The sequence below is a fragment of the Oncorhynchus kisutch genome, linkage group LG25 (genome assembly GCF_002021735.2).
Source record: "Oncorhynchus kisutch isolate 150728-3 linkage group LG25, Okis_V2, whole genome shotgun sequence".
Taxonomy (NCBI): Eukaryota; Metazoa; Chordata; class Actinopteri; order Salmoniformes; family Salmonidae; genus Oncorhynchus; species Oncorhynchus kisutch.
This window is the reverse complement of record NC_034198.2, coordinates 1,446,676-1,459,105: the sequence shown is the minus strand read 5'-3', so window position 1 is coordinate 1,459,105 and position 12,430 is coordinate 1,446,676. Positions and strand designations below refer to the sequence as shown.

At 41.6% G+C, this 12,430-nt stretch overlaps 1 protein-coding gene across 3 annotated transcripts in view; it reads right to left on the bottom strand.

Moving 5' to 3' along the window:
- The window catches only part of nrap (nebulin-related anchoring protein), a 120,228-nt gene that overhangs the window by 79,304 nt on the left and 28,494 nt on the right, over window positions 1-12,430 (bottom strand). For all 3 annotated transcript variants that reach the window (XM_031805003.1, XM_031805004.1, XM_031805005.1), the window contains one exon: window positions 9,260-9,367. In XM_031805003.1, coding sequence (XP_031660863.1) covers window positions 9,260-9,367 — 108 coding nt within the window. The remainder of the gene's footprint in view (window positions 1-9,259; window positions 9,368-12,430) is intronic.

The following is a 12,430-nucleotide window of genomic DNA, read 5'->3' as shown; positions in this document are numbered from 1 at the left end:
TGATCCAACTGTTAGATTAAGTGTTTCATCAAAATGTATACACATAATTCCTGAGAGACATAGAAGGCACTCTATTTGTGGAACGATGATCCTAAACTAAGAATTAGAGCCACTTCCCACGGTGTTGCATTGCAGTGCCAGGATAATTGTAGAACTTATTGAGTGAACCTGCTTTTTGATATCCTAAAAGTGAGACTTATTGCGTAAACACACATGTGTAATTGGTGACAGTTTCAAATGACTATTGAGTACATCCTAACAATTTCTATTCTCACTTAATCAATGACTTATCCTTGTAATACAGTTGCAATTGTGGTAGAATTGGTCTTAAAGAAGAAGTGTATATTTTTACAAGAAACCTTAGTATTGCTCAACAACAGAATCCTATTTTTCTAAATAAAAGCTTTTTTTCTATTCTGGTGTAATTCTATCATTTATTTGATAGGCCTGTGTTTAGGAGCCTTAGTTTGGAGCTACCCTTTGCTCCTGTCTAAACTAATGGGTGGCAAAGTGTAGCTAATGTCTATCTGGTCACACAGGGGGCGGCAGGGTAGCCTAGTGGTACGAGCGTTGGACTAGTAACCGAAAGGTTGCAAGTTCAAAAGCCCCGAGCTGACAAGGTACAAATCTGTCGTTCTGCCCCTGAACAGGCAGTTAACCCACTGTTCCTAGGCCGTCATTGAAAATAAGAATTTGTTCTTAACTGATCTTGCCTCGTTAAATAAAGGTAAAATAAAAAAAAATAAAAAAATAAAAACATACACTACTGTAAGTCACTTTGGATAAAGGCGTCTGCTAAATGGAGTATATAGTGCCTTCAGAAAATATTCACACCCCTTTACATTTTTTCACATTTTGTTATGTTACAGCCTGCATTTAAAATGGATTGATTGAATTGAGATTTTGTGTCACTGATCTACACACAATACCCCATAACATTGAAGGAGTACAAATGTGTTTGACAAATCACATACAGTAGAAGTCGGAAGTGTACATACACCTTAGCCAAATACATTTAAACTCAGTTTTTCACAATTCCTGACATTTAATCCTAGTAAAGGATTTTTTACAAAAAACACAAGCAAGGGGTAACATTAAAGTATTAGAACATGAAGGACAAACAATACAGCATCAAGACACTATCAAACATGTATCAGTCTTTCCACAGCAGAGCCATCCTTATGTGTGAGGGTGCGTGTGCATGATAGTGATATAAAATACACTGCTCAAAAAAATAAAGGGAACACTTAAACACAATGTAACTCCAAGTCAATCACACTTCTGTGAAATCAAACTGTCCACTTAGGAAGCAACACTGATTGACAATACATTTCACATGCTGTTGTGCAAATGGAATAGACAACAGGTGGAAATTATAGGCAATTAGCAAGACACCCCCAATAAAGGAGTGGTTCTGCAGGTGGTGACCACAGACCACTTCTCAGTTCCTATGCTTCCTGGCTGATGTTTTGGTCACTTTTGAATGCTGGCGGTGCTTTCACTCTAGTGGTAGCATGAGATGGAGTCTACAACCCACACAAGTGGCTCAGGTAGTGCAGCTCATCCAGGATGGTACATCAATGCGAGCTGTGGCAAGAAGGTTTGCTGTGTCTGTCAGCGTAGTGTCCAGAGCATGGAGGTGCTACCAGGAGACAGGCCAGTACATCAGGAGACGTGGAGGAGGCCGTAGGAGGGCAACAACCCAGCAGCAGGTCCGCTACCTCCGCCTTTGTGCAAGGACGAGCAGGAGGAGCACTGCCAGAGCCCTGCAAAATGACCTCCAGCAGGCCACCAATGTGCATGTGTCGGCTCAAACGGTCAGAAACAGACTCCATGAGGGTGGTATGAGGGCCCGACGTCGACAGGTGGGGGTTGTGCTTACAGCCCAACACCGTGCAGGACGTTTGGCATTTGCCAGAGAACACCAAGATTACCAAATTCGCCACTGTCGCCCTGTGCTCTTCACAGATGAAAGCAGGTTCACACTGAGCACATGTGACAGACGTGACAGAGTCTGGAGAACGTTCTGCTGCCTGCACCATCCTCCAGCATGACCGGTTTGGCGGTGGGTCAGTCATGGTGTGGGGTGGCATTTCTTTGGGGGGCCGCACAGCCCTCCATGTGCTCGCCAGAGGTAGCCTGACTGCCATTAGGTACCGAGATGAGATCCTCAGACCCCTTGTGAGACCATATACTGGTACGGTTGGCCCTGGGTTCCTCCTAATGCAAGACAATGCTAGACCTCATGTGGCTGGAGTGTGTCAGCAGTTCCTGCAAGAGGAAGGCATTGATGCTATGGACTGGGCCGCCCGTTCCCCAGACCTGAATCCAATTGAGCACATCTGGGACATCATGTCTCGCTCCATCCACCAACGCCACGTTGCACCACAAACTGTCCAGGAGTTGGAGGATGCTTTAGTCCAGGTCTGGGAGGAGATCCCTCAGGACACCATCCGCCACCTCATCAGGAGCATGCCCAGGCGTTGTAGGGAGGTCATACAGGCACGTGGAGGCCACACACGCTACTAAGCCTCATTTTGACTTGTTTTAAGGACATTACATCAAAGTTGGATCAGCCTGTAGTGTGGTTTTCCACTTTAATTTTGAGTGTGACTCCAAATCCAGACCTCCATGGGTTGATAAATTTGATTTCCATTGATAATTTTTGTGTGATTTTGTTGTCAGCACATTCAACTATGTAAAGAAAAAAGTATTTAATAAGAATATTTCATTCATTCAGATCTAGGATGTGTTATTTTAGTGTTCCCTTTATTTTTTTGAGCAGTGTATATGTCATAGTTTCCTTTTTCATGATCACAATCTTGTGAAACCCGAACCCTCCAAGATCCCCTCACAGTTCCCCAATAGCTGTCCCTCAACCATTAATTCCATTCCCCACCATCAAGAACCCCCCAATGCACCAACAACCAAGATAATTAACTAAAGAGAAAAAAGGAAAAGACAGAAGAAAACAGCAAACAACAAAACAATATATACAAAATAATCCATTTAAAACAAAGACATCAAAGACATCTGAAATCATAACAGCAATAACTACTTTATATGTTTGTGCGCATGTCTGGCACTATTACATGGATGTGTGTGTTCTTGTATGTGTTTGTTTGAATGAGAGTGTGTGTGTATATGCATGTGTACAAACACCTGCACGGCATCAGGCTCAGGCAAACCGGCATTAGTTGTAAAAACACTGCCACTTCGTGTCATTCAAATCTACTTTTTATTATTTTGACTTTTTTTCCTTTATCTTTTGACCATCATTCTCTCTCTCACACAGCTTCCCTCAGCCCATCCCATCTATCTCTGTTGGCCACCAACTTCGTGTTTCTACGCAACACATATCTTTCAACTATGCTATAATGTTTAACGTACAATTTCAATCTATCTAATCGAATAGAATCTACAGATTGCGTGTTGAAGATAAATACTTTTACTAAGAGTATGAGTATATTAGTCATTGACTGACCCAGTCTCTCCAGATCTCCTAACAGTACTATTTCTTAGATCAATGCTATGCATTTTCAGCCATTCCTGAACCTGAGACCAGAAACAGGCTACCTGAGGGCAATACCAGAAGAAATGGTCTTTTGATTCTGTATCCTCTCAACAAAATCTGCAGAGCCGCGATGGTTGTATGCCCCAAATATTCAACATTTTGTTGGTGGCAAGAATTCTATATAATAATTTTAGCTGAAAAGCACAAAGTCTTGAATCTTGCATTGTTTTATATATCAACTCATACACCCTGTACCATGGAATCGGTACATCAAAAATCTCTTCCCAACTATTTTGCAATCTGTTTGGCACAGTTGTCAACATCCTGGTCCTCAAATGGAACTGGTATACTTTCCTATTTATGCTATTTTTATTCCTCAGAAAGTTTTGATCATTTATATTGGGCAGACAGACCAGTTCACTACCACCTCCCGCTGCCACCCGCCTCCCCCATTTTTTGGGGCAATGCTGTAATCAATTGGTTGTACTCTTGGATTGAGCATACCTTCCCTTACAATTCTGATAACTCCATGAAGAACATAACTCTACTATTACAATATCATTCAAGAACAAAATACCCTTTTCAAACATCTTTCCCATAAATACAGGTATTTTATCAACCAGCACATTTGAGTTCAGCCATAATATTTGTTGTAATATTTGTTCTATCTTTTCAGGGGGGTGAAATTGAAATTGTAGCCAAAATAGAAATCCAATCCACCTTGAAATCCATTAGTTTCAAGGCGGATTGCATGAATTCTCTGATCGCGCCCTCTGGATTATTGGATGTGTCCTCAGGAATAACAGAAAAAAAATATTTTCACGCATGCTACGACTTTGTATGTCTAGTAACGACTCCTTCATCACCCTGTTTTCCTTGAGTAGACAATCCATGTTGGAATCGTGTATTTTTTTTACCTTGGCTGTGAGTGTCTTGTTTTCTCTTTGGAGCTTGAGAATTTCACTCTGGCTGAACTCCAAACTCCCCCTCAGCCCTGCTACCTCCTCACCCAACTGTTCCATTGCTGCATGTATTCCAGCAAGAACACTCGCCTCTACTTCAAAAGGTAAGTAAGTCATCAGTGTCTTTAGATTAATCTGCCTTTCTATTTTTGTAGGGTTAGAGTTATTTTGTGAGGTAGCCGGATCTTTCTACAAAGGAGTATGTTGTTTTTCCATAGCGTAAAGCAGTTGGTACTCGTTGATTCCCTCAGGATCTGCTTGGTATCCAGATTGTCTCTTTACTGCAACTAGTTGTTTTTACGAAAAGATAACAATGAGTCTTTCCCACGACAATGACAGGTGTCTGTAGTACAGCCAGCTAGCACTCGCGGAATCCACGCAAAAAAAAGGAACACAAACTTGCAGTCCCAGCCGTAAAGGCTAACCGCGTTGTGGAATCCTTTGTAACAAAACTTTAGTTCGGATTAAAATCGACTTAATGAAAATGTTTTAATGTAAACAACAAACCGAGTGTAGACAGTACAGTGTCCTGTTGTGCTCTTTGATGACGTCTGACCGCTCTGATGAGGTCTGCCGGTAACAAAGAAAATTCCCTGTCTTAGGTCAGTTAGGATCACCACTTTTATTTTAAGAATGTGAAATGTCAGAATAATAGTAGAGATTTATTTGAGCTTTTATTTCTTTCATCACATTCCCAGTGGGTCAGATGTTTACATACACTCAGGTAGTATTTGGTAGCATTACCTTTAAATTGTTTATCTTGGGTCAAATGTTCCGGGTAGCCTTTCACAAGCTTCTCACAATAAGTTGGGTGAATTCTCCTGAGAGAGCTGGTGTAACTGAGTCAGGTCTGTAGGCCTCCTTGCTCGCACACACTTTTTCAGTTCTTCCCACAAATGTTAAAATACGATTGAGGTCAGGGCTTTGTGATGGCCACTCCAATACCTTGACTTTGTTGGCCTTAAGCCATATTTAAACTACTTTGGAAGTATGCTTGGGGTCATTGTCCATTTGGAAGACACATGTGCGACCAAGCTTTAACTTCCTGACGGATGTCTTGAGCTGTTGCTTCAATATATCCACATAATTTACCTCATGATGCCATCTATTTTGTGAAGTGCACCAGTCCCTCCTGCAGCAAAGCACCCCCACAACATGATACTGCCACCCCTGTTCTTCACGGTTGGGATGGTGTTCTTCGGCTTGCAAGCATCCCCCTTTTTCCTCCAAACATAACAATGGTCATTATGGCCAAAAAGTTATGTTTTTGTTTCATCAGACCAGAGGACATTTCTCCAAAAAGTACGATCTTTGTCCCCATGTGCAGTTACAAACCGTAGTCTGTTTTTTATGGCGGTTTTGGAGCAGTGGCTTCTTCCTTGCTGAGTGGCCTTTCAGGTTATGTCGATATAGGACTCGTTTTACTGTGGATAGAGATACTGTTGTACCTGTTTCCTTCAGCATCTTCACAAGGTCCTTTGCTGTTGTTCTGGATTGATTTGCACTTTTCGCACCAAAGTACGTTCATCTCTAGGAGACAGAACGCATTCCTTCCTGAGCGGTATGACGGCTGTGTGGTCCCATGGTGTTTATACTTGCGTACTATTGTTTGTACAGATGAATGTCGTACCTTCAGGCGTTTGGAAATTGCTCCCAAGGATGAACCAGACTTGTGGAGTTCTACAAAAAGAAATCTGAGGTCTTGGCTGATTTCTTTTGATTTTCCCATGATGTCAAGCAAAGAGGCACTGAGTTTGAAGGTAGGCCTTGAAATACATCCACAGGTACATCTCCAATTGACTCAAATTATGTCAATAAGCCTATCAGCCTATCAGAAGCTTCTAAAGTCATGACATCATTTAATGGAATTTTCCAAGCTGTTTCAAGGCACATTCAACTTAGTGTATGTAAACTTTTGACCCACTGGAATTGTGATACAGTGAATTATAGGTGAAATAATCTGTCTGTAAACAATTGCCAAACTATAGTTTGAACAAGTGAAGAAATGTGTGGAGTGGTTGAAAAATGAGTTTTAATGGCTCCAACCTAAGTGTATGAAAACTTCCAACTTCAATTGTACTTCCATCATTCCAATTGTGATACAATGAATTATAAGTTAAATAATCTATCTGTAAACAATTGTTGGAAAAATTACTTGTTTCATGCACAAAGTAGATGTCCTAACCGACTTGTCAAAAATATAGTTTGTAAACAAGACATTTGTGGAGTGGTTGAAAAACGAGTTTTAATGACTCCAACCTAAGTGTATGTAAACTTCTGACGTCCATGCAACTGTAAGTTGCATGGAATCATTCAAAGGTTGTTAACATTATTTTTTTATGACTTCCCCATCTCTGTACCCCACATATACAATCATCTGTAAGGTCCCTCAATCGAACAGTGAATTTCAAGCACAGATTCAAGCACAAATACCAGGATGGTTATTCAATGCTTCGCAAAGAAGGGCACCGATTGATAGATATGTGAGATAAAAATACACTGAATATGCCTTTGAGCGATGAGTGGGTGAAGTTATTAATTAGGCTTGTATTGTGTATCAATCACTACAAAAATACAGGCTTTCCTTCCTAACTCAGATCCCAGAGAGGAAGCAAACTGCTCAGGCATTTCACCATGATGCCAGTACTGATTTTAAAACAGCAATAGAGTTTAATTGCTGTGATTGGAGAAAACTGAGGAGGGATAAACATCATTGTAGTTACTCCACAATACTAACCTAAATGACAGAGTGAAAAGAAGGAAGACTGTACAGAATAAAAAATATCCCAAAACATTCATTTTGTTTGCAACAAGGCACTTAAGTATTACTGCAAAAAATCTGTCAAAGAAATTGACTTTTTTGTCCTGAATACAAAGCGTTATGTGCAGGGCAAATCCAACACAACACATCACTGAGTACCACTCTTAATATTTTCAAGCATGGTGCCTGGCTGCATCAAGTGTGCTTCGACAAAGGATTTACTCAGGGGTGGGAATTGTTATGTAAATTAGATATTTCTGTATTACATTTGCAATACATTTGGAAGAATGTTTTCACTTTGTCAATATGTGGTATTGTGTGTAGATGGGTGAGATTTTTTTTTGATTTAATCCATTTTGAATTTAGGCTGTAACACAACAATGTGGAATAAGTCAAGGGGTAAGAATACTTTCTGAAGGCACTGGATAAAAATATTTTAAAAAGACTGTTTTAATACATGGTAGACTGTTTAAATAGATACCACATGCTACAGTTATTGATACAAAGAATATATTATTAAGTAACTTAATTACTAAGGTAAACGTGTTTTCTAGAGTGATGAATCATGCTTCACCATCTGACAGTCTGACGGACAAATCTGGGTTTGGCGGATGCCAGGAGAACGCTACCTGCCAAAATGCATAGTACCAACTGTAAAGTTTGGTGGAGGATGAATACATGTCTGGGGCTAATTTTCATGGTTCGGGCTAGGCCCCTTAGTTCAAGTGAAGGGAAATCTTAACGCTACAGCATACAATGACATTCTAGACGATTCTGTGCTTCCAACTTTGGGGGAGGCCCTTTCCTTTTTCAGCATGACAATTCCCCCAACAACAAGGTGAGGTCCGTACAGAAATGGTTTGTTGAGATTGGTGTGGAAGAACTTGACCGGCATACACAGAGCCCGGACCTTTACTGGCCAACACAGAGCCCTGACCTTTACAGCTGGCATCATTCCCTCAAGCCTAAACATCAACTAAATATTCTAATAAGTAATGTGGAAATTGAGCAAGTTGAGGTGACTAAACTGCTTGGAGTAACCCTGGATTGTAAACTCTCATGGTCAAAACCCAGTAGCTAAGATGGGGAGAAGTCTGTCCATAATAAAGCACTGCTCTGCATTCTTAACAGCACTATCAACAAGGCAGGTCCTACAGGCTCTAGTTTTGTCACACCTGGACTACTGTTCAGTCGTGTGGTCAGGTGCCACAAAGATTGCAATAGGCTCAGAACAGGGCAGCACGGCTGTCCCTTGGATGTACACAGAGATCAAACATTAATAATTTACATGTCAATCTCTCCTGGCTCAAAGTAGAGGAGAGATTAACTTAATCACTACTTGTATTTATGAGAGGTATTGACATGTTGAAAGAACCAAGCTCTGTTTAAAATACTAGCACACAGCTCAGACACCCATGCATACCCCACAAGACATGCCACCAGAGGTCTCTTCACAGTCCCCAAGTCCAGAACAGACTATGGGAGGCACACAGTACTACATAGAGCTATGAGTACATGGAACTCTATTCCACATCAGGTAACTGATGCAGGCAGTCGAATCAGATTCTAAAACCAGATCAAAATACACCTTATGGAACAGTGGGGACTGTAAAGCAACACAAACATGCATACACACACGATAACATACATATAAGTACACAAGTACAGATGGATTTTGTGTTGTAGATATGTGCTTGTGGAGTATGGGCCTGAGGGCACACACTTAGTGAATTCTGAAATGAATGTATTGTAATGTTTTTAAAATTGTACATCTACCTTAACTTTTCCAGTGCCCGAGCTCACTAATGCTCTTGTGGCTAAATGGAAGTAAGTCTCTGCAGTAATGTTCCAACATCCAGTGGAAAGCCTTCCCAGAAGCGTGTAGGCTGTTATAGTAGGAAAGGGGGGACCAACTTCATATTAATGCCCATGATTTTAGAATGAGATGTTCGACGAGCAGGTGTCCACATACTTTTGGTCATGTAGTGTATTAGTTCAGAGTAAAAACAAAGAAAGTCTTACATTGCTTGCCAGCTTTCTGACGTTCATAGCGTGTACAGCATTCTTGTCCATCTCAGAGCCTTCATAGTGCCCTTTCATGTGGTTGGTATACTTCTCCTTGTACTTGTTCTGTAGGAAAATATAAAATGTCACTCTTTGACCCCACTGAGAATAGGGCGACATCCATAAACGTCTTTTTTTTCTGTCCGGACCAGTGTTTTTTAAATTTATTTTTTATTTTTGGTCTGGACCAGCATTGATTTCAACGTCCACAGAAGTCCATACCGGACCGGCCTATATTTGGCCCAAACAAATCAAATCAAATCTAATTTTGTTAGTCACATGCGCTGAATACAACAGGTGTAGACCTTGCAGTTAAATGCTGAATACAACAGGTGTAGTAGACCTTACAGTTAAATGCTGAATACAACAGGTGTAGACCTTACAGTGAAATGCTGACTTACAGTCACCTAACCAACAATGCAGTTAATATATACAGTATATTAAATATATATATATATATGGAAAAGAATAAGAAATAAAAGTAAAAAATAATTAATGAGCAGCAATAAAATACAGAAAAGTACAGTCAATGTGCGGGGACACCAGTTGGTTGAGGAAATATGTACATGTGGGCACAGTTATTGAAGTAACTATGCATAGATGATAACAACATAGAGTAGCAGTGATGTAAAAGAGGGGGGGATGCAAATAGTCTGGATAGCCATTTGATTAGGTGTTGAGGAGTCTTATGGCTTGGAGGTAAAAGCTGTTTAGAAGCCTCTTAGAACTAGACTTGGCGCTATGGTATCACTTGCCATGTGGTAGCAGAGAGAACGATCTATGACTAGGATGGCTGGAGTATTTGACCATTTTTAGGACCTTCCTCTGACACTGTCTGGTGTAGATGTCCTGGATGGCACTGAGCTTGGCCCCAGTGATGTACTTGGCCCCATTCGCTCTACCCTCTGTAGTGCCTTGCGGTCGGAGGCCGAGCAGTTGCCATACCAGGCAGTGATGCCCTCGATGTTGCAGCTGTAGAATCTTTTGAGGATCTGAGGACCCATGCCAAATCATTTTACTTTCCTGAGGGGGAATAGGCCTTGTCGTGCCCTCTTCACGACTATCTTGGTGTGCTTGGACCATGTTAGTTTGTTGGTGATGTGGACACCAAGGAACTTGAAGCTCTCAACCTGCTCCACTGCAGCCCCGTCGATGAGAATGGGGGCGTGCTCGGTCCTCTTTTTCCCGTAGTCCACAATCATCTCCTTTGTCTTGATCACGTTGAGGGAGAGGTTGTTTTCCTGGCACCACACGGCCAGGTCTCTGGCTGTCTCGTCGTTGTCGGTGATCAGGCCTACTACTGTTGTGTCATCGGCAAAATAAGTGATGGTGTGGGAGTCGTGCCTGGCCATGCAGTCATGAGTGAACAGGGAGTACAGGAGGGGGCTGAGCACGCACCCCTGAGGGGCCTCTGTGTTGAGGATCAGTGTGGCGGATGTGTTGTTACCTTCCAGAGAGAGCTTATTGATGAGCTTTGAGGGCACTATGGTGTTGAACGCTGAGCTGTAGTCAATGAATAGCATTCTCACATAGGTGTTCCTTTTGTCCAGGTGGGAAAGGGAAGTGTGGAGTGCAATAGAGATTGCATCATCTGTGGATCTGTTGGGGCGGTATGCAAATTGGAGTGGGTCTACGGTTTCTGGGATAATGGTGTTGATGTGAGCCATGACCAGCCTTTCAAAGCACTTCATGGCTACAGACATGAGTGCTATGGGTCAGTAGTCATTTAGGCAGGTTACCTTAGTGTTCTTGGGCACAGGGACTATGGTGGTCTGCTTGAAACATATTGGTATTAAAGACTCAGTCGGGGATGGTTCGTCAGAGGGCAAACTATAGTTTTGGCAAGTCGGTTAGGACATCTACATCTTAAGTGTATATTTTTTCCCCCTGCCACTGTTTTGAGACAGGTGCAAAACAAATTTCACACATATATTATTTACTACAGTACATGAAAAAACAAGATTGAATCAAGAATAGTTTGATGGTTGACAATATTAGCCTATCACTTATTAATGATATATTATCACTTGTGAATGATGCCCAGTTTAAGGCAAGAAACAGGCATGATTTTTTTCCTAGTTTTTCAAATCATAGTCACACACCTTATGTAGCCTAGCCCATAGTATCAAAACACTAAAGTGGACAAACAACTTCTTAAAATTATGCACAATAATCCGCTTTACATGTGAAGAAATAGCCTAATAGTTCATCAGCATTTTAAGCTAAATGTTCTGATCTATTGCGTCAGGCTCATTGCTTAAAACAGTTTTTTTTTGCTGCTAGTGGTTGTATTGATTTGGGATCTATCGCATCCCACAACTGTCCCAGACTACGTTTGGAATATTCAGTGCCTTTGGAAAATATTCAGACACCTTGATTAAATTAAAAACTTCCTCATCAATCTACACACAATACCCATAATGACAAAGCGAAAACCTTTCTGCAAATGTATAAACATTTAAAAACTAAAATAATTTACATAAGTTTTCAGACTCTAGGCCATGAGACTCTAAATTGAGCTCAGATGCATCCTGTTTCCATGGATCATCCTTGAGAGTCCACCTGTGGTAAATTCAATTGATTGGACATGATTGGGAAAGGCACACACCTGTCTATAAAAAGGTCCCACGGTTGACAGTGCATGTTAGAGCAAAAACCAAGCCATAAGGTCGAAGGAATTGTCCGTTGAGCTCCGAGATATGATTGTGTCGAGGCACAGATCTGGGGAAGGGTACCAAAACATTTCTGGAGCAGGGAATGTCCCCAAGAACACAGTGGAATCCATCATTCTTAAATGGAAGAGGTTTGGAACCACCAAGACTCTTCTTAGAGCTGGCTGCCAGGCCAAACTGAGCAATCAGGGGAGAAGGGCCTTGGTCAGGGAGGTGACTGTCACTCTGTCACTCTGACAGAGCTCCTGGGGTAAAGGCTCACCTTCCAACAGGACAACGACCCTAACCACACAGCCAAGACAATGCAGGAGTGGCTTCAAGACAAGTCTCTGAATATGCTTGAGTGACCCAGCCAGAGCCCGGACTTGAACCCGATCGAACATCTCTGGAGAGACCTGAAAGTAGCTGTTCAGCGACGCTCCCCGTCCAACCTGACAGAACTTGAGAGGATCTGCAG